The sequence below is a fragment of the Emydura macquarii genome, unplaced genomic scaffold (assembly GCF_026122565.2).
Source record: "Emydura macquarii macquarii isolate MOO-44397 ecotype Brisbane River unplaced genomic scaffold, CSIRO-AGI_Emac_v2 contig_1253, whole genome shotgun sequence".
NCBI classification, from domain to species: Eukaryota; Metazoa; Chordata; order Testudines; family Chelidae; genus Emydura; species Emydura macquarii.
Window position 1 is genome coordinate 42,777,846 of NW_027131390.1, and position 23,190 is coordinate 42,801,035.

At 38.9% G+C, this 23,190-nt stretch overlaps 1 protein-coding gene across 3 annotated transcripts in view; it reads right to left on the reverse strand.

Moving 5' to 3' along the window:
• HDAC4 (histone deacetylase 4) overlaps positions 1–23,190 on the reverse strand; it is a 403,085-nt gene that overhangs the window by 105,821 nt on the left and 274,074 nt on the right. For 2 of the 3 annotated variants that reach the window (XM_067548626.1, XM_067548628.1), the window contains exons 8-12: positions 17,309–17,440; positions 10,656–10,768; positions 4,668–4,784; positions 4,383–4,581; positions 750–988 (exon numbers count right to left, since the gene is read on the reverse strand). In XM_067548626.1, coding sequence (XP_067404727.1) covers positions 750–988; positions 4,383–4,581; positions 4,668–4,784; positions 10,656–10,768; positions 17,309–17,440 — 800 coding nt within the window. The remainder of the gene's footprint in view (positions 1–749; positions 989–4,382; positions 4,582–4,667; positions 4,785–10,655; positions 10,769–17,308; positions 17,441–23,190) is intronic. The other variant, XM_067548627.1, reaches the window with a different exon arrangement.

Below are 23,190 nucleotides of genomic sequence, written 5' to 3' on the forward strand. Positions count from 1 at the left end.
ACTAATTAATACTCACAAACCCTCTTTGGGGTAGGAGAAATCCCCATTTTTAGATGGGCAAATGGAGGCAGAGAAGATAAATGCTGTGCCCAATACTATAGGCTGGGGGTCAGCACTAGAGCTGGGAATAGAATTCAGGAGTTTCTGTCTCCCAGCAATCCTGTGTTCATGCCTATTATTCTCTCGCAGAAGGTTATCCTGGTGAGTAAACTTTAAATAAGTCTGAACATCTTCGAGAATAAACACCCCTTCCCCAGTTAATTTCTAGTTTGTTATCAACAGAATCTTTTACTTTGCTTTTATTTTACTTCACAGCTTTATATTACACTCTTTCCATTCCTTCTTCAAGCAAAATATATGTACAATACTTCCATTTTCCCCTATATTCCTTGGCAGCATTATGTGCTCTCCTCTCTAAAAACGGAAAGGGTGCTGATGTGGATGAATGGCAGCAAAAAGAGTTTTGAAAATATGACTGGAAAATCAGTTGCTTAAATTGCACTTCTTTCCAAGCATCTCCCATCAAAGGTTTCATTTCTTACCTAAATGATGATATGAATAAGCCACTGTATGTAGCCTAATATATTTCACAAAATTAGGAACAAGAGATCCAATGATGAAGACCAATTGATTATATATAGTTAGAGGCCATACGTATAACAGCAAAAGAAACCATTAAATAGGAATGTTAGCTAAAGGCTGCATTAAAATTGCATGAGCACGAAGGCATTTACAATCAGCGTGCCTACCTTGTTAATGTGCAGTTGCTGTTGCTGGAATTGCTGTTTGTGTTTCTCCAGGAACTGCTGATGCTGTTGCTGGATCACTAACTGCTGGAGGGCCTGGGTATTCTGGGGAAGGGGAGCAGACTGCGTGCGCCCCAGTGGGCGGTGTTGCCGGAGTTTGTGTATTGAGGGGGAGACCCGATCTGCACCAACCAGAGACTGTGCATGGAGGGGCAGTGCCCCCAAGCCTGAAAGATACCAGTCTGAAGATAATATGGAGGAAAAAACAGCAGAGAAGAAAGAAAAAAGGAAGAAGAAAGGAAGGGAGAAAATGGCTATTGAGTAACTCTGATGGTGACAATAACATACATATTGTTAAAACCAACCACCTTGTCATTTGCAGCTGAAGTATCATTCCTTAAAAAATAAACAAGAACAGAAAATAATCAATACCATTAGATAAAAGAATGTTTTAAATACTCCTGATTTTTTTTTATATATATGCACACCCTTCCAAGGAATTGATCTCAGCTCTGGAGATTAATAGTGAGATATGGAGCCTTTCATCTGTAGATCGCCATTTGAGTTAGGATCTTGTTGGTAGAATCTACAAGGAGTTAAAATATGATAGGTGAACAATGTGAAATGATGGGGTGTTAAGCCTAGTTCTGAGTGAAAAAAGTATCATCACAAGACATCACAACTGGTATCAGCTCACTCTTCTGGGCACTCTGAATAGAAACACTAGGGATGGAGATGGAACTACCTTCTCACCACAGATCAGGGGTTACACACACTGGAGAAGCTTGAATTGCCACTGCTGTGCTGTACCTACCCTATAGAATAAACTGGACATTATAACTTCCAGTATGGTAAACCCAGCACTTTCCATGAGCATTAAATACAATAGTTGCCCTGTCAATCTAGCCAATTCTGCCTTTAATAAATAAATATGGTCCTCTCAGTATTCTGTACGTCTGGTACATGGAATGCAGTGAATACCAAGGTAACGTTATATAGTTAACTAAGGGAACTGGCAAATTTTTAAGATTCACCACTGTATATTTGGGATGGGGGGGAGTGGAAGATGTTTAAAATATGTTTGTAATTTTTAGTTTAAAGTAGTATTTAGCAGTAGTAGTGCTGGAGAAATTAAACCAGGATTTCCTGGTAAATATTATTTAAGGTTATATAAAAATCTTGGAGTTTGTCAGCATTTTGGATAGCTTCGTGCTATTCTGCATTACTTAAGGAGTCACTGTTGCATTTCATGAATATCAGAACCATAAAAACCTAGTATTATTACTGACACTAGGAAAAAAGTAACTTCTTATGGCAGGCTTGCATAGTTAAACATGCCAAGTGATTTCCATTATCATCCCTTGTACTCCTACACAGCTTCATGAAATAGTCACCTTTTTGTGGGGCAATGTTCTCACTTGGTCTTTGCCCAATAGGGAATGTTTTTGGAAGATATGAGCAAAATTCTGTCTGTTCTTCTCTTATGAGAAGCAGAAAATATACACACATCCATATTATAAAGTATCTAAGCACATTTGTTAGAGGGCTACGTCAAAAACAGCTTAAGTAGAAAGCTTGTAATGGGTATTGTCTGAACAGAGGACCAATGCCTTTGGCTTTTTTTTTTTTGTTTTGTTTTGTTTTTGAATGCTGCTGCTTTTGATTTAACTCTTTGAAAATTGAATATTGAGCATATGCAGTAGAAAATGTAAGGACACCTACTAGGGGCTCAAAGAATCCCTCTCAGCAACACAGTGCACCATCACAGTGGATGGACCCCATCAGGCCACTTTTCCCCCTATGCTTATTGCTTGCTCTGGCTTCTTCTCCACTCCTCCTCCACCCAGACTCAGCAGAGAGCCACTCTGGACAACAAACTACTGCTAACTCCCTTTGTCTTTTAAATCAGTGGTTTCAACTGGGGCCCTGTGGACCATGTCTAAGATTTCCAAAGAGGTTCACACCTGCACCTCCGTTTGAAATTTTTTAGGGACCTGCAAATGGAAAAAGGTTGAAAACCTCTGTTTTTAATCAAGGAGGAGGCAGGCTGAAGCAGTCGTGCCGATAACAGCTGTGGCAGTACGGCACTGGGACAGAGGCACTCAAGCTGGGTCAGCCGCAGGCCACAGAGGACTTTATAAGGAAAACACAATACTGTAAATCCCACCTGAAATCAAACAGGTACTGGTGTCCTGCACTGCCAATGACTAACATGGAGCAGGCTGCTGCCTTTGGCACCAGCTGACACTTCTGAGTTCATTTGCCTGTGCAGAGAAGAGACTGTGATCCCCCTAGTCACCCACAGGGATCCTGCTCCCTCTGCTACCTGGAAGGGGCCACAAGGAGCACGATCCTCGAGTCATGTGCAGACACAGCAGACCTGGCAACCAGTCCGAAGGGGGTTTGGAAGCGTTTGTGAGCTCAGTTTGTGTGAGTGTGAGAAAGAGATCTAGCAGGTTCGGAGACAACCCTGTCCACCACATTGTAGGGTTTCCCCCAGTTTCAAAGGGGCATAATATCTTCTTATCCCTGGCCGAGAGGATGTGTTGTTTTTGAATGGGGGTCTGCCCATGAAGCCAGGAAGAACCACAGCAGCAGCTCAGAAAAACTGAACAAAACAAAAATCCAGCAAAAAACAGAGCCAATTTGATTTAAAAATGCCTTGAGTCCCAACTGGAGCAAGGTAAAGGAATTCTGGAGAGAGAAAGGAGACAGTTGCTTGTACTCCTGCTCTGTAGAAGATGGGATACTATCTCCTGCACAATTCTGGGAACTGAGCAGAATGGACAATTGACAGAGCAACGAGGTCTATTGAAGACCCATTGTTACAATCTACAGACCTGTCTGAGAAAAAGAATTGCCATATACTTAGAACCAAAATCTTCTGCTGAGCTGCTCAAGGCTGAGAAGAGGCTAGGGACAGGATATGTGGAAAAGGAGAAAATGGCATTACTGCCAAAATAGGGTAGCACCTGTTCTGGATTGGTAAAATAGAGAGGATGTGCCAATATAGCAACAGTACATTCTAATTTAGAATTCTGTGCTCCGATGTTGATAATCATAGAAAAGTACATTACACTTTATAAAACATGTATATACTACTAAATCTCATGATGCTGATTCTCTCTTGAAGCACTATGGAAAGCATTACCTCTGCCTCAGTTTCCCCACACAAACGTTTATAATCCTGCCACACAGGGATTAGAATGTAAAGCACTATATATAAGGAGCCAAATCCTGAAACTTCAATGTGAGGTTTTGGTGATCAATACCCCTAAGGATTTTGCTTTTCAAATTTACAGCCCAGATTCAAGGAATTCTAGACAGTTTTTGAAATCTTAATAATGAATATGAATCACCACCAATTTATTATCTTTTGAAATTTAGCAGATTTAGTTACAACTGAAACAGACGTGTAATTAGGTCAATCACAGACTTTTCCCAACATTGTGAGTGGCCAGGACATCAATCAGTACATGCTACACATCATTAATGTATACCATTTCAGAGACAACTGATGTTCCCTTATTCCTTTCATTAAGATGACTTTGCAACAAATTGAAACAGACTGCACCACTCCCCCAGTTAGGAGCTGCCTATCTCTGAGCCATTGCAGACAAGCTTTGGTATGCTCACCTGTGACTAAAGGAGTTTGTGCAGTTGGTTGTTCCAGTAAGACCATGTGTTGCAACAGAGGGTTGTGTGCAGTTCCCCCATCCCTTTCCAACGTCGTAGTGCTTAAGTAAGGAGTGAGGTGGGTGCCAGGAAATAAGGAAAGCCGCTGTTGTAGGGTTGGAATAGCCAGTCTCTCAGCATCCTGCTGTCCTGATCCCCCCTGGAAATGCATAACTGGTAATGTATTGGGTTTGTGAATGAGTCAATGCAACCACAATCCCAAAGACAACATTAAACATCACTTACGCTGGCAGGGCCAGTTGCAGGGAGTCCTAACGTTATGTTGGGCAAGGAAGGAGATGTGTAGAGAGGAAGCTGTGTTACTGAGCCTTCGCGATTCACTAGTCTGTGAGCCAGGCTGGTCTGGAAAGTGAATCAAGAAAACTGTCACAACCAGAGTGTGCAAAAAAAAAAAAAAAAATGTTTTTAAAAGAGAGAGAGGAGCTACATCTATAGTCTGCCTAATTCATGAACCACTTTGAGTATAAAGCACTTCAGAAAAGGGAACGAGAAAGAAAAATAAAAAGCAGATAACTTCATTTATGATACCAAAACATTCTGAATTTCGGGGCTAATCTGCGCCCAGTACCCAGTCCACGTAGATGGGATGGGCACTGGGTGGATTCACTTGTGAATGTGTAATCCTTCCACAAAGGCAGCAGAACTGCTCTGAAAGGGTTAATCCAACTGAATGTCTACAGTAACCTCAGACCTATTCATATCCCCAACATGGGCAGAGAACAGGAGGACCCATGCAGCAATGGTTTCCTCCCACAACCTTGGAACACCGTTCTTCCTCTCCCACAAGCTACTCTGCGGGACCCAGTTCAAGCTGCAGATGGAGTAGGGATTTTCTGTGCATCCCCATCAGAATCTTGTTTCCTCTAACCTTTGTGAAGTGAAAACAACATCAGTTCTTCTCTCCATTAAAGCACAAGGATAAAAAAGGTGGTTTTAAAAACCAAATGTTCCTTAAACCGGATGGATGTTTTCTTCACCAGACCAAAGACAGTATTAAATACATCATCCACCATTAAGTTAAGTTTAAAGAGCATTAAGGTTCCTCTTATGTGGCTATTTCTTGATTTTTAGGGAAGGAATGTGAAATTAACCAGGTGGATTATGTTATAGCCAGCTAACGCAGCACCATTGAAATGGAACAGTCATTTTTAATGTCATAGCAGTGATTGTTTACAAATATGGACTAAAATATTTATTGCCAAAATTAATTGTAGTTACTGTAAATTGTCTGAAGCCCTGATTAGAAAATAATTATTTTGATGGCACTGAATTATGGAGTGGGTATGGTTTTCAGTCCTATCAATTTAAACAAAACAAAAAAAGACATTTCCTATAATGTTTCTCATGCAGTGATAGATTTGAACTCGGTTTGATGATGAGGACAATGGGTATATGATGGGTACAATAGTATTTTATCATTCTATAGATCAATACATGACAGCATGACTATGGAGGGATTTTAATCTTATGGATTTTTAGCGGTGTTACCTCATATTAGGCTTGATCCTGTATCACTGAAGTCAACGGCAGCTAGCAATTGACTTCAATGGGTGCAGAATCAGCCAATTTTGGATGATGACAACAAAACTAGTTATCATAGATCTCCATTGCAGAATCTCACACTAAACTTTGCAAAACAAAGCAATGCTGCTGCAATCTTTGAAGGGAAGAGCACATGCTTAACATTTACTATTGAAAAGCAAGCCTTCTATATAAAAATGTTCTCCAGAAGAAAAATCTTTGATGTATTGAAGAGTGAAACTTAAATTGCTGAATACAGTAACATTAAAGCTATTCCTGGGACACACGATCATAGACAAGTTAGCAATGATATCTTTACAAGATTGCCTGCAAAGATGGCAAATGCAAAGATTCTGCTTTTCCAAATGAATGTTTTAATTTGACCTTAGTCAGTTATTCATTCCCTTTACTATCCTACCATTTATTCACATGACACAGTAGTAAAGTCATCTAGTTCTCACATACGCTCAAGCTAAGTTTCATTTGCCCAGTGAGGTTCTTTTCATTTCTGACGTCTCCTCCTGTGTATTTGCAATCTTGTTAATCATAATTATTAAAAACCTGTTGAAGATCAGTTCTCCCACAAACATGTTCATATTAATGTCATCACTAATTACTCTGTAATTGTTAAATATTTCCATTGCCACACACATTAACACCAAGGCAAAATTGTAAAGAGCATGTCTGTTTCTGTCTGTCTGTCTCCACTCACTTATTTCCCAAGGTGATTTTGAACACTTAGCAATTTTGCTTTAAAGCGTACACATAATGTTACTGCACCACACCGAAAATAAGGTATGTACTGTAAGTGGGGTCCTAAGATCTTTTACTGACTTTTACAGGAGTACTGATATTATAAAAGTAACAAAATTACATCAATTTACTCTTTAAACAGTCAAATCCCCATTTAGTTGTACCTCAAATAGTCTCAGGAGTTGTATTTGTATTAAGCACAACTGAATGAAAAACAACAGCTTGAAACTAATTGTGCACACAAAATTGAAGTTCCATTATCATCATCTTAAATATACTGAATCTGTCTATGAATTGCACATAAATGTCTGTGAAATACAGAGAAGAGCACAAACTCAGCATCTACAGGTTTTGTCTAATCAGGCAGCACTTTTTATAGCTTTAGATGAAATAAAAATGTCAATGAATGTCAAATAGCCTTGCATGGGTGGAAAAACATCATTAAATATAACACAATATTTAAAAAAACAAATGCTATTTACCCACTGTGAAGAGAATGGAACTGTATGCTTTCTACACTTGAAGTGTTTTCATTTAAATCATATAAAAATGATCAGTTATCCCAATCAGTATGGGTCAAGTGGTGAATCTCTGATGAATTGATGTGCAAATATATACATTCCTCATTTAAAACCAAATGCTCAGGTAAATGTGAAACTATCACAATAGAGAAGGCTAATCGCTCAGAAATTGCTGAATATTTACAATATACAAAGTGGAAATGGGTCTAATTTACCAGAGACAGTCTGTCATTTGGGGTAATACAGAAATTAGAGTCCGGTACGTGAATTATGTTTGTCTTTTACTAGACACATGGAAGCAGGCAGTAATTGGATAATGTTATTTCCTGATATATATGACAAGCTTCATTTGAAAGGAAATATCTGCAACTAAAATGCTGTCTTAATTAACTATGTCTGGATAGCCCCCAACAAATGTACGCAGAAAAGTTTGGAGGAATGGCTCAGCTAGCATCATGAAATATACAATGCTTGTAGAAAGGAATAGGTAATTGAGGGCATGACCAATTTTTGGCAGATGTGAATGCTGAGGATAGTGAAGATTTAACTAACAGATTAAATTCTTTAAGATTTGTTGACAGCAAGAGAGTTGGTGCAATAGGTTATCAAAAATTATTTGCCATCCATTAGTATATTGTGAGGTTGCCTGTGGACTGCGGCCTCCTAGATCTAGTGGACTGAATACATATTATACCTACTTCTAAAATAACTACAAAACCATAGCTTACAGACTATATTCCATTCTTGCTCTCTTCTGTAAAATCATAAAACATATAGCTGAGAAAACTCTGGGTGTAATTTTCAGAGAAGCAATGGAAGAACGTTTTTGACTTTTCAGAGACGTTGCTTTGGGAGGCTACCTTAAAGCTTCTCACTTTAAAGTAATTCATAGATCACAGTGGATGTTTGTCACATGCACCAGAACTAAGGTGTAGAAAAAATTAATAGAAAAAAGTTATTTACCTTTTACACAATGCAAAAAAATGGGTCACTTGTTTGTATTAAACCTGCTGCCTATTTATTTAATCAAGAGAAAGTATTTTTTGCACAATGCAAAATTAACCTGTGGAACTCATTGCTATGGGACGTTGTGAAGGCCAAAAATCTAACAGGGTTCAAAGAAGAACTGGGTAAGTTCATGGAGGATAGGTCCATCAATGGCTATTCACCAAAAAATAGTCAGGGATGTCCTATGCTCAGGGCGACCCTAAGCTTGTGACTATCAGAGGGCAGGAGTGAGAGACAGGGTGGGTCACTCCATATTTACCCTGTTCTGTACACTCCTCCTGAAGCTCTGGTATAGACCACTGTCAGACCATGGGCAAAAGACCGTGGTCTGACCCAGTATGGCTGCTCTTCTGCTTTTATGAATCAGACACTAGTAAAACTGACTGGGAGGGGAAAGAGGCAGATCTCTTTTCACCTGTCTGGAGAACGGTTTTGACAATATACAGATTTTACATGTCTGGCATCAGTCATGTCTCAGTCTTAAAATTATGACTTGTCTGCTTATAGTCAATCACTGAACGTGGACATCAAATGCTTGCAACAACAGCATGTGTATACAAAGAATTTTGTGTGCATACCTTACTAAGGACTGGAATTATAGCCTTGGTGAAGTAGTACATTCATTTGTAAAAAGCAAAGTTACTTGGAGAGAGTGTTGCCTCTGCATATCCACACGGATAGGACGAGCCCTCCCACATCCCTGATTTTGGGGAAGCTGTACCCTTCAGAACAGTACAAGCTTTCTTGTTCAGCACTGATATTTGAACTGAGGTTATGAGTCTCTTGGCAGTGCCCAGCTGTCTATATTCCTTCTGCTAAACCCCAGATGTGATGAGAGCAGAACGTGGAGGGGAAGGTGGGCTGGCTGTAGCGACAAGTCATTGTTATTACTTTCACTCCTAGGTAGCAGTGTAACGTCAACAAGTGAAGAGTCTGCCTCTACTAGCCAAAGGGCTTCAAGGGACACACACATCCTGAATCCACCAGTGATTCAATCACTGGTACTTGCGAGTCTGACTTTTGTTAACAGAGGTAAAACTTTAGAGAGAAGGCCAGCTGCATTCTATTCTGGTTCATGTATCAGAATTGGGAGCTCAATTCCAGTTTGGAGGAGACCAAATCTATCCTGAGTTACAGTAGAGCAGTCTCACTGAATGAAGTCAGGAGCAACTGAAATGAGGGTTTTATAATGGAAATACATGCAGTGTGCAACCTTAACTACTGTTCCTTTTATAAAGCCCAAGTCAGAGTCTCAGCCAATCTTCTGAGAATAGCTGGAGCGTCTTGTGTCAGGTAACATGACCAATGCTGCACTGCATGAGTGACTTGGTGTTATAAGGTCCGTGAAATCTTTTGACTGAAGGTTTTTTGAATGATGTGTTATACGGTATTAGAAATGCTAATAAAGCCAAAATCTGTACAAACCTAGAAAGCTCAAATAGCCTGAATTTATGCTTCAGAAAGCACCTTTCCACTCTCCAAAATTACAAGCTGGAAGATAGTGTGATTAAAGCAAACTTCTGCTTTGTCAGGAGAGCTTATAAATGTAAATTCATGTATAATATTCAAGGGAAATATAATGCGAAGCCTGCACTGTGAAATACAACAGTAGGATCTCTCTAAATGGGATGGTTACAAAATGACGGACAGAGAGGTTGACATATTTTCAGATTCAACAACAGGAATGTAGGAATTGCCATACTAGATCAGACCCAACTCTAGTTTAGCATCCTGTCAACTGTGGTCAACACCAGATATTTAAGAGGATGGTGCATGCAAATCTGCAGTTTATGGGATTATTTATTAATAATAAATCAGTTATGGAAAGACGCAATTTAAAAACAAAGGTTAACAAAAGCTAAGATTTAAACTGCCTAAAGGTGGGAGGATGCTAAAATTTGGTGGCAAACATTAATGTACTACAGGAAGCCTTTGAGTATTGAGTGTGGGAGGAGGAATTTAAACCAGGTAATATTATATTCCCCCACCCCTGTAATTTAACAATGCTTATATAAATTCATTGTATAAAGTGAAATTATCCCACATTATAAAGCATGAAAATAAATACCCAACTTTTAAAATACTCGAGAGAGTTGGCAACCCATATTTGAGCAAGGACACTTCTTGGAGTTTTCCCCTCAACATTCCCTTGCTTCTTTTATCTATCAATCCATATTATGGCTACTGCCAGTTACCCCAAGCACAGGTATTTATGAGCAAACTCACACTAAGCATGTTACCTACACAACACATTCAAATCTTCACTGGTCAGGAGAGTAGCAATCCAAATTAAGGTTCAGCTTTCCCCGCATAATGGACAATGGTCCTGATAACAAGAAGTATTTAAAAGCTTGTATAAAATCCATTGGAAGCACAAGCATTAAACCCAAGATAAAGAGCAGCACTTTACCTCTGCTTGAATACTTGTGACGGATCCTGCAATTCCATTTTCAGCACTTATGTTATTAGAGCTGTTGTTTGGAGAACTGGGACCAGATCCAGGAGCACTGTTGCATGCAGAGTCTAAAACACATTAAAAAACAACTATTAGAACCACTATAAACTATCTCTGCAGTGCTATTTGGAGAGATCGGGGGAGGGGGGGAGGGGGAACCCTGAAGATGTAATAAAACATTTCTATATTGAGACTATATCAACAAAGATGCACTTTCAAACAGCTTGTCCAAATACTTACTTACATCTTTTCTCTGCAAATTTTTTTTTAGTGTCAATAAATTTAAATATAATTAAAAACACAGTAAACAATTCAGAAAGCATGAACAAGCCACATCAGTCTATGTCAAACTGTTCTATTACAGTTTTGTGAATTGTCTCCTCCAATCCATTTTAACCTTTAATCTTAAATATGCTTTCTTGGTCTTATTGTATCAGGCTCTCACTTGCACAAGGAAGTAACTTTCTGAGCTTTGACATTTTCCCATGCACTCTTCCTGTGTATCTAGATTTATTCATGTTTTAAATGGAAAGATAGCTGTCAAGGTTCAATAATGAAAGTATTTCACACCAGCACCAACATTTACTTTTACAAAAAGTGCCCCGGGATTTTCCAATGAAAATAAGTGATCAAGCTCTTCATGGTAATTTGTTAAGAATGGACAGTGTGCTTGGCATTCTATGAGAAACACAGTCACTTCCCTAAGGTGCTGTCAACCTCAGCAGAATAGCAGCCTGTAACACCAATCTGGGGCCCTAGTCCAGTATTGAGTTACAGGGAAGGAGTACTAATCAGATCATTAATTCCACTTCCCACAGCACGTGGGTTTTCCTTGGAAGTCTCCCATCCAAGCACTAGTTTCTTTCCATTCCCAACATGGAAACCCTAGGAAAGGGCTGGAATCACAAGAGTGTCAACAGGTCTCCACATGAGCAAGCAACGAACACAAGAGGGTGAAGTCTGACTTTCTGGTATACACCTTTTTTGTCGCTGGCTTGCTGGTAGATGTTTCCATGCACTGAATTCATCTCAGGACAGACAAATGGGAGGATATTTGAGAAACTATAAGGCAACCTTGTGGGAGCTGTTCAGAGTCTCTCCAGACATCAATCTCTTTACACTTAGCAGTAGCTGGACAACTCTCTAACTTCATGAAAACTTGCAGGGTTCCTCAATATTACACTGAAAGATTATCCTAAAATAAATTACCCTAATAAGCAGTTTTTTTCCTCCAGAATTTTTCAATTTCATTAGAGTTACTTGTGTTGACAGTACGGTCTATCTGATCTCACATTTTATAATTCACCATTAACAGCCTCACTCCATTTGTCAGCAGAGTTTTGATACTGAGGGCATAAGATCCCATGTTACTAAAATGCTATTATTTTTATAAAATATGCTACATTTAGAACTACAGCTGTTACAATAAACTAAGTGCATTCTGTGATGGGGATGCAATGATCCTCACTTTTTAAAGTGTCCTCTCACTAATTTGCAAATTAGAAACGTTTCATCTGGGTTAAGGCTTTATGCATTCCATCAGCTGTTAGCATAACGAACTCAGGAATGTCTCAGCTAGAAAATGAATGTGTCTAATTTGAGAAGTCAGCTTTTTAAACACCACATTGGTGTGACATTAATCAAGTATCGACTGGCCAAAGCTGGGGCTAAAAGAAAGGACATGCCATTGAGTAGTGTTGGTGGATGGGGCAAGGGAGGGACAGCTTTATTCAAAATTAACCAGCAAAACTATTGCCCAAAATGCGTATAGTCTGGGAATTAATTTTTTGGGGTAGGGCAGAGAGAGGGGACAGAGCGACACATATCAAGGTCTGAATCAAGGCCTTTCTATTGCTCAGAAAGAAGTAGATGGTGTCCTCCACATACATAGCTGTCCAAGTCTCTCAGAGGTAACAAAAACCCACACAGAGTTTGCCCCTAGGGAATCCTAGTCAGTTCTGGCCACTCTCTAAGTGCTGATTGAGCTTTCCCTTCCTCAGGGAAGCCCTCTAAGCTCACTCGCAGAGCATGTTTCAGGCCTACAAATCTAGCTCTCTAACCTTCTAGGGATGGGTGCTGCCTTGGTCAGGGCAACTGCCTTTGAGGCCTTCCTCATCCACTCTGTATCACTATTCTTTCCTAATTACCTATAACTTGTTACTTCTGAAAAGGATGGCAGGACAGGATAGATTTAAATCCCTGTCTCCAGGACAGCCCATTAACCCCTTCCTGCATTGGTCCAGTGTGGAGTTTGTACAACTCATCACGACACAGAATCACAAGGATTTTGTACTTAAATTAAAGCTTCGTTTCATTATTCTATTGCTGTAGACCCTTATTACAGATGAACTACTAAATGCCCACAACTTCATGTACATTACCGCAATGTTCTTAACACCGCCACTAACCAGGGCATGTTGAACCCCAATTTTTTTTTTTTTTATAAAAACAAACAGCCTATAAAGCTGCATTTCCTAGCTTCAGTGCAGTACTGCAGATGGGGTGATTTCACAGCCACCAGATAACTCTTCTGGAGAACACAGCTGGCCCATAGGAGCCTCTCATTTTGTACATTGCACAGTTTTCGGTGTTTCTCTTTTTATCTCAGAAGTACACCATTATTTTTTTTTTAAATAATTTTGATAAATATAGCTGTTTATTTTTAAGTGTTTTTATCCAATTAAATTTTCGCAGTTGCAGGAAATTATTTAGGCAGAGTTTGGGGGGTAGAAATTAATTAAATGACAGCAGCCACTGAGATTCAAAAAGTTAAAACTATAACTGTTAAAATACAAATTGTCAGCATCACATGTCAAAATATACAAATTAAATATCCTTAAATCAAATTCTAATATATTCTCAGGAAGCATTTTTCTTACTTGAGTCTTACATCGATTGTCATCACTGGAAATATTTTTTGACAGTTTGTGGTTGCACAGTGAAATCAAGGTTTACTGACATTTACCAATAGTAATCTAATCCTTCCAAGATTACTTAGAAAGCATAAATCACTGCAACCTTTTGATAGCCATTTCAACTCTGAGAAAATAGGATTTGGCTGATCCCAGGATAATTTTCTGGTAGCTGTGATATAACAGCCTGATGCAATCTGGGACATTGCACTGGGATGTCTCAGTGGAAATGGAGCCAACTGTTACAACTCTGGGGACTTAAATAACTTAAAACAAAAATTGTTTCAATTGTTGAAACCCCTTTAAAATGGTTAGCGGAGTAATTCAGCACATGTTGTCAGAGTAGAGTAAATAGATTTTACTGTTCTCTATAATCAAGGGAAATTTAAGGATTAAGTAACAATCTAAATCATCATGTAAACCGACTGCCCCCCTAGTAATGATTAGGTATCACATAGTCAAAAGTATTTTCTTTCTATAAATCTGCTGCTAATAGGATTATTCCAAGGACCATGCATTTTACTTATGTGACTCTACGGGGTCTAGTGGATAGACATCCATTGCTGTCACGAAACTATGGAACCGTCTCTGAGCTTCAGCAACCACTTTCTCCACATCCTCTAAACAATACCATCAACTTTCAACTCATGCCTCCCAATACACTTGTAAAGAATGAGAAACCTACAACAGGACGTATTTAAGTACGTATACATGTATGAGCATGCTTGCTGAATGTACTGAACAAAATGAGAGAACCTTTTCCTCTGCACAAGTCCTTATTTGTGACATTGTAAGCAAAAGTTAGTACTCAGCACTACTGCTTACTACATGAAGTTAACCAACAGGGAATTCTTTTAATCCATGGACTTGTTTCCCCCCAGTGCATTTTCTATTCTATTGCAAAGATACGAGAATGATGACATTACCAAGATGCATGTTCATTGAGTTCACTGATGACACAAAGTAGAGAAAATCTCTTTCAAAAGCGACTCTAGAAGAGTTTGAGAAGGAATTAACCAAAGACATTTTTAAATGCTCATCAAGGACGCGGTTCCTCCTTAGACATGTGACCATCACCCCTAGCTGACAGGTGTGCAGACACTCAGCAATCAGAGGCAAAAAAAACTTATTTATTTTTGCAGTAGGACTGTTTTGAAATATAATTACTTTCTGAGGTTCAGAGATCTCTGTGGCATCCCTAACATATTGCTTTATTCATGAATGTAAAGCCCTCATACCTTCAGATCATAATTTTGGAAACAAAAGGCTATTCTGCGTAAGAACAGCCTCATTATTCTTTCTTGTGCCTTGCCTCCTGCTGCCAGGGTTGGTCTTCCTATGTCCAATTAAGTGAGCACTAAGCAGTAGCATTTTGAATGAAGAGGATCTAATTAACCTCAAGTTTCACTACCCCCTTTCAACATTCTCCACAATGGGCACCTGTGGAGTTTAATGAAAACCTAGACATTTTGGAAAAAACATTTTTGATTCGACTGAAAATATATGCATTCCTGTAAGTAAAATGTCATGATCTATGATTTATTGTATTCTATGTGTATTACCTAAACAAAAGAAAAACATGTGGCATTTAATTTATCTTTGTGATACATTCCAGTATTTCATCCAGGGATATGCTCAATGGATTAAAAGTACATTTCTCCTCTGAAAAAATCACTGTAAAAATGTCATTTTCATCTCAACACACCTACCCAGTGTTGACCTACAGTCAGACTGTAACGATAAAAATGAAATGTTCATGCTTTTCATTCCTATTAGTACAGCAAGAGCCCACACAGCTCAGAGCATGAGCAGGATTCTATTGCCTCTTGTGGATCAACAGCCTTTTTTTTTTTTTTTTTTTTTTTAATTTAAACTAAGTTCCAGTCAGTTACATCTATACACACCCAGCAAAGATGGGCGTGCACAGGTGTCACCGAGGGCACCATCTAAAAACAATGAGGTTGTACAAATGTTACGGAAGCCCTAATTTAGCCTGCAGACCCTTTTTAACAGGCAGTATCGAATGAGGAGGAAAGAAATAAGCTTGCCTCCCGGTTCAATTGTGGAATATGCAGGGCTATTTGTTTGAAAAAGCATCTCCTGACTTGTAAGCCAAGAGTATTTAATAAAGAGATCATACACACACACACACTCATAGAGCTTATGATGCCATTTCCACAGAGTCACTTTTCAGAGCAGAGCTGAATTTTAAGCTGTATGAGTTATGACACTGCTTGGAAATGTCAGGGAATTCTGAGAAAAGCAAAAACAAACAGTAGTTGTCTAAATGTACTTACACCCAGCTCTCTCTAGATGGTGCTAAATATTAAACTTTATGGCAAACTAGAGCCTTACCTAGTTTTTTCTTATCTCCTAAGATGATATTTATCCAAAAAAGAAATACTGATTACTTTTTACACGAGACTGAAATAAATAACTTGAACATATTATCTATAGTAAAACAATGCGTAACATTTTTACATTTAAATTTAATTGTTTGATGAAGAACTATGGAGCTCTGCACGACGCCCATAAAGAACATGGCGTCAAAAGCATTTACTATTGGAGAGGTCCAGTTATGAATTATGCTTAGCAACTGGATCCATGGACATTAGTAGAGATGCCTTTGAGAGATTTCATGCTGTATTTTCTAACCACCTGTAATTTCTTGTAGGTATTTCTACCATCTTGAAATACTACACTGACATCACATCTATATCTGATTAACACCAGCTAAAAGACTAAAGTTGTGAACAGAGCCTGTAGGCTTGGAAACAATGCCTTCATTGATCAATGTCCAAGGACTAAAGGGTTAAGAGTGCCAAAGGGAAGACAAGAGATCCAGACTAAAAAGAATTCAAAGAGGGAAGCCTTGTACAGAATCATAGAATATTAGAGTTGGAAGGGACCTCAGGAGGTCATCTAGTCCAACCCCCTGCTCAAAGCAGGACTAACCTCAGCTATATCATCCCAACCAGGGCTTTGTCAAGCCTCAGCTTAAAAACCTCTAAGGATGGAGATTCCACCACCTCCCTAGGTAACCCATTCCAGTGCTTCACCACCCTCCTAGTGAAAAACTTTTTCCTAATGTCCAACCTAGACCTCCCGCCCTGCAACTTGAGACCGTTGCTCCTTGTTCTGTCATCTGCCACCACTGAGAACAGCCTAGCCCCATCCTCCCTGGAACCCCCTTTCAGGTAGTTAAAGGCTGCTATCAAATCCACCCTCACTCTTCTCTTTTGCAGACTAAACAAGCCCAGTTCCCTCAGCCTCTCCTCATAAGTCCTGTGCTCCAGCCCCCTAATCATTTTGGTTGCCCTCCGCTGGACTCTCTCCAACTTGTTCACATCCTTTTTGTAGTGGGGGGCCCAAAACTGGACACAATATTCTAAATGCGGCCTCACCAATGCCGAATAGAGGGGAATAATCACTTCCCGTGACCTGCTGGCAATGCCCCTCTTAATGCAGCCCAATATGCTATTAGCCTTCTTGACAACCAGGGCACACTGCTGATTCATATCCAGCTTTTTATCCACCGTTACCCCCAGGTCCTTTTCTGCAGAGCTGCTGCCCAGCTCGTCGGTCCCCAGTCTATAGCTGTGCATGGGATTCTTCCTTCCTAAGTGGAGGACTCTGCACTTTTCTTTGTTGAACCTCATTAGAATGAAGCAAGAGGCACGGCTTTCAGTTGTATACCTGTGACATCCAATGGACGCTTTTTAAGAGCAGTAACCACTGGGCCGTCTTTCCTGCGTAACAGGGGGCTGCTCCGTCTTTCAGCAACTTTCTGCTTTAATCTGGATCGTAACTTCAGGTTGGGTTCAGATGCTGTACAGAGAAAGGAAAAGCCATCACTTCATGCAAACAGAGTCCCATTTAATATCTTCTTTTCCTGCTAAATATATTGGCTAATTTACAATGAAGTATACTACAGAAATGTAAAGGAAATGAGTCATGTGATGTAATAGTTGGCATAAAGAATTATTAGTATAATGCAAAACACCAACAGATACCTTCTGCACTCATTCTGTCACAACACTGGTGATCAGAATTAATGGTGTTTTTATAAAAAAATAATGTTACAATGTTTTACCTATGGACTGAAGATAATGGTTTGCAGTATGATTTGTTGTAAACTCCATAAGATCTAATAGGAAGTAAGATATTCACTTGTAAAATGTATTTATGACCACTGCACCGACTACTAGGCTTATTGCAAAGGTAGAGCCTACCAATGGATATTCTATAAATTAATAAAAGAATCAATAGGCCTCTATAGCAGGTAACAAAAGAATAATGGATTTAATTTTCCAAGTACAATTCAGGGATTATGACTAACACACACCCAATACTCTAAAAGTTTAATCTTACATTTTAAGATGCCATTAGGACCTCCAAGGGGAGGTTTATAGCCGCAGGAAATTTGTAAAATCTGAATCCCTTCACATCATGTGATACACATTTTAACTATGCTCTTAAATGAAAGATTCAGGCATGGAAATGTTCCAAGATGCTATATTTATCAAATAGAAGAGTCAGGAGATGTTCACAGAACCCTCAACACATACTCCTTAGCAGAAATCAGAAACAGCAAACTGCCAGCACTGTATGTCTCATATAAATTTTTTTCAAAAGGTAAAGAAGGAAAAAGAGTCCCACTGGAAGACAACTTTCTTTATAAACTTTGTGGTCTCTTGACTATAGTTGAAATATTTCCTTGAGTGCTGCAGCAGGGCTCCTGACATTTACTGGATTTGTGAACTTACTCAATCCTCCCCTTCCTCCACTCTCCAGCAATTCTGCTGTCTAATTCCGTTGAACTGGCAATATCTATGCTCTCACCACTAGATACAGATACAGTTGATTCTTTAGGTCCATGGGTCGACAATGTAAAATTTCTTCAGCAGAAGTGGGATTTACAAATTAATTCTGATTAACAAGTCTGGCTACAGATATATTTCCCCACAGTTGTCTTTGAGCACTGGAGTGTGTAGAAGGCCAAAACAGAATGTTTTAATTGTGGAGCGCACACAAATTGGAAGTTGATGACTTCATGATCAAATGCTTAAAAGTTATCTCATCAATACTGTTCTGATGAAACTTTAGAAAAGGAGCTTTTCATTAATATACCATGGACAGAGAAAAAATTGTCTACCTAAATTTGCTTTAAAAAAAGATAAGAAGGTGTCAGACTCATCAAGACAATGTTTAAAATTCAGTTTGAAATGCGTTAATGAATGGTGAAATCATGTTATGTGGCATTTACATAAAGAAAGCAGGAGGAACAAATACAAATCTGTTTGCCAGAAGGACAAAATTAAAGAGGGGGCTATTTAAATTACAATTGCTCTTTCTTCAACATTAATGCAGAAAAAAAGATCTCTGTTTTAGTGGGAAGAACCTACTATTAGTTTAAAAGTAGACAATAGACATAAGAATACTTAAAGCCTCCTGATACAGTCTTTATTCTTTAAGGTAGCTATTTATACTTGCAGCAAATTTACATTTTAAATAAAATTGATTAGATGCTTGGGTCAATACTTTAAAAATAAAGCAAAGCAATGTTTCATACAGATGTGGTTCCATATGTTGTGCATACACACAGAGTATCTACATGTGCATGCAATATAGGCATATTCCACAGCCAGTAAAACATCAGTCTTCTGACAAAGACAAATATTACAGCACAAATTACATTAAAATGAGGATTTCATCCATATTAGAGTTATTTCCTGCATGGTATTTGTCTGGATTATGTTTTTTGTTGGGAATAGACAAATCATTGTATACCTTTAAATACAATGAATAAAGTGACTTGGTATGAAAAACCTTAAAAATGGAAAAAGATCAAGGTATCATAGATTAGCTACTATTATAAATGATGCTATATACTAATAGGATTCCTTCCACGTAACACAGAATTTCAATGTGAATGAAAATAAAGAACCACATGCTTAAACAAAATACCTCCACAGCAAGATATGACCCATATAAAGAAAACATATTTGAACTTTGTAACCAGACAACTGTATTACATGGTGTTCTCCATCCCGCCTCATCTTGAGATAAGTTTCAAAATAGTGAGAAGTTGTTTAAACATTTACCATTCTACAGCTAAGCATTTAAACTTTGTTCTACTATATTTCTTTCTTCTTCTCCCACCGCCCCCCCTCTTTTTTTAATACTAGTCCTGCACAGAAAAGACTATCAAAACTTCAAGGACTTTTAAAAATTGTTATCCCATTTCACCTGTCATTTCATATCCGTGGTACATGAAAATGTGTGTGTACATTTCACTAGGTTTTACGTAACACAGAGTTAAATTAACTAAAAACACCCTACCAGCAGCACAGAATGAACTGAAAATCTAGGTATTTACATGTGTCATTTCTGAATGTCTCAGAGTTATGAAGAGTTTCAGTTTTCAACAAAGCATCTTGAAAGCTTAAACATGGGCATAAGCCTATTTTGATTCTTTACTGTCATCTAACAAAAAACACTGCCTGAATTTAAGACCTATACTTCAAAAGTATAAACAAGAAAATAACATGAATCAGCCAGCACATTCTTAAAGAACATTATGGAATTCGAGCGCATAGGTTCCATTTTCCTTAAGAAAGATCAGTTCAACTGGAACTCAGTGAAATTCATCCCACCATGCAATACGTCCAAACGAAGTGTTGCTTAGAGCGTTGATATATTTTGATGCAGTCTACAATGCTTGAAAGTCTATCTCAAAAGCTTTGTATTCTTCAGGTCATGTAATGTCCTCTAATAAAATGCTATACACTTATTAATTCAGAAATTCAGTTAGGTCTCCAATCAGCAAGGTAATTAAGAACAAGCCTAACTTTAAGCATGTAGTTAGTCTCACTGAAGTCAATGGGACCACTCAGATGTTCAAGTACTTTACTGAATTGTGGCCTTAGTGCCTCAGTTTAGAGAAAACATGTTCTTATCTCTCTCAGGCCTCTCTGTTCCACGTGGAACATAGGTCCTTTACCACAGCCTTCAAGGGGGGCACAAAAGCCTTCCCACCACGTCAAAGCACAGTCCACAGGCAAGGAAAGGGAGAACATATGTTGTGAGTAAATGAATAACATAAGAAATGAAGAATTAAGACATGTAACAACTGCTTCCTGGTCCGCAGGGTCTCCTACACAAGATATTCCCACAGAAGGATCTAATATGACTTGAGCCATTCTATCTGACTTCTTTCAGCCTCACTATTTCCATCCCTGAAACTTTATTCATTTTAAAGTGGTCTTCTGAAGTGACCTTACATATTGCCTCATTTGCTATTAAGGCTAACAGCATAAGAGATTAAGCAGATTTGGCATTTTTCGTATTCCCAATACAACACATTTATGGGAGAAAAACAGATGTATCACGAGTATATCTATCTTTGCAGATAATAAGCGCAGTCCTTTATATTTCTAAGTAATATTGACTTTCACAATAAGTTTGGCAAAGGGCAAAATGCCAATCTGGGATGTATAAACGGGGGAATCTCAAGGAAGAGCAGAGAGGCTATTTTATCTCTGTATTTGGCACTGGTGCAACCACTGCTGGAATCTTGGGTCCAGTTCTGGTACCCGCAATTCAAGAATGATGTTGAAAAACTAGAGAGGGTTCAGAGAAGAGCCACAAGAATGACTAAATGTGTCTCAGTGACAGATTCCAAGAGCTCAATCTATTTAGCTTAACGAAGAGAAGGTTAAGGGATGACTTGATTCCAGTCTATAAGTACTGACATAAGGAACAAATATTTGATAAAGGGCTTTTCAGTCTAGCAGAGAAAGGTATAATATGACCCAACAGATGGCAGGTGAAGCTAGACAAATTCAGACTGGAAGTAAGGTGTAATTTTTTTTTTTTTTTTTTAAACAGTGAGAGTAATTAACATTTGGAACAATTTACCAAGGATCGTGGTGGATTCTCCATCACTGACAATTTTTAAATCAAGATTGGATGTTTTTCTAAAAGATCAGCTCTAGGAATTATTTTGGGGAAGTTTTATTGCCTGTGTTATATACAGGAGGTCAGAACAGATGATTAAAATGGTACCTTCCAGCCTTAGAATCTACAACTCTGAATTATGTCATAGAATATTCTAATTATACTTGGTGAATGTAAAAGAGGAAGGAACTGATTTACCAGTAGCATTCCTCTGCTCTGCTATTTAATGTAGAACAGCTGGGTTTGAAATTGCAATTTGGATGATGAGAAATTCAATGAACACTAGGTATCCCTGGTAACATGGGCAAGAGAAGTAAACACGAGCCTGACACTGAGATCATATTAGCTCCGTCATTCCATGGCATCTTTACCATCTCCCCTCTAATGCCCAGTGGCTTCCTACCCCTTCCTTCCCCTCATATGATGGTCCTTATCTACTATAAAGATATTCACGACTATGTTGGACCCCAGCATAACTCTGTCTGAACTGCCTTCTGGAGTGGTCCACAAGAAGGCCTCAGTGTTCATAGAATTGAACAGAGTGGTTCTAAGTCCAAACGCGCGTGCACACACACGCACAGCCAAAGTCAAGTCCCTTGCACAATATCCTTATATTTATACAGGTTTGCAGGAGGATTATGGGACAGGTAGCCTGGGAGAGTGAGGGAAGTAGTTGCCTAACACATGATACGTGTATCCATGCGGGGGAATGAGGGGAAAGAGGAACAAATTCATCTGATGCCAATAGGAAGGAGTAACTAATACAAAAATGTTTTCCTCATGACGTTATCTGTGATTCAGTCCCAAGTGACATTCTAGTTCAACTATTCCATATTTGTGCACATCAGTGTGCGATAGGAGAAGGAATGGGGGGGAAGTATACAGGACTGTGAGCATCATACAGCAATTTGACGACCACGCTTAAGAGTGGCAGTGCAAATCTCTCCAAACACACCAAGGAAAAAAAAATAGGCTGAATATCTTCTCATTTTTTGCAGCAAATAATTTTGCTGCTTGTTCACCTGAAGCAGGCAGGCAGCTTGCTAAGTAGTACATCATTTAAAATAACCTGCCTTTAAAATCTAAATAAAAGGTTAGCAATAGCAGTATAATATGTTTACTGAGTTTTTTCCCCTTCCTCAACTCTCATTTTTTGTACTGGCCTGGACAGCTGTGCAGAGCTGTGTGGAAGGGCTTCTTCTGTATCATGCATGGTTCTTCACCCTAATTAAAATCTAATTAATGGTTTATGCTGGGGATTTGTTATGACAAAACATTTATTAGTGTTAGCATTTAAGTGGTCAAAAGCAGCTTTGATTTTAGCAGCCTTTAGGATGAATGAAGGCTATTCACACCTCTTTTATAGCTTTGCTATAGTTTGCTTGCCTGGCTGTAGAAGAAACCAAAATAGCAGTATTGGAGCACATAGTGGGGAGTTCCTTTGTAACTGACCTGACATTTTATGAAATTGACTCAACTAGTGCTGATGCTGCTCTTGTGCTGACTTTACCCCTACTGTTCCAGCAAAACACCAGTCTGGCTGTGAGGCATCCCAGGGACACCCAGGTCTGTGTGGCACTTGGCTACAAACTGTTCTTAATGTGAGAAGCCTTGTCTGG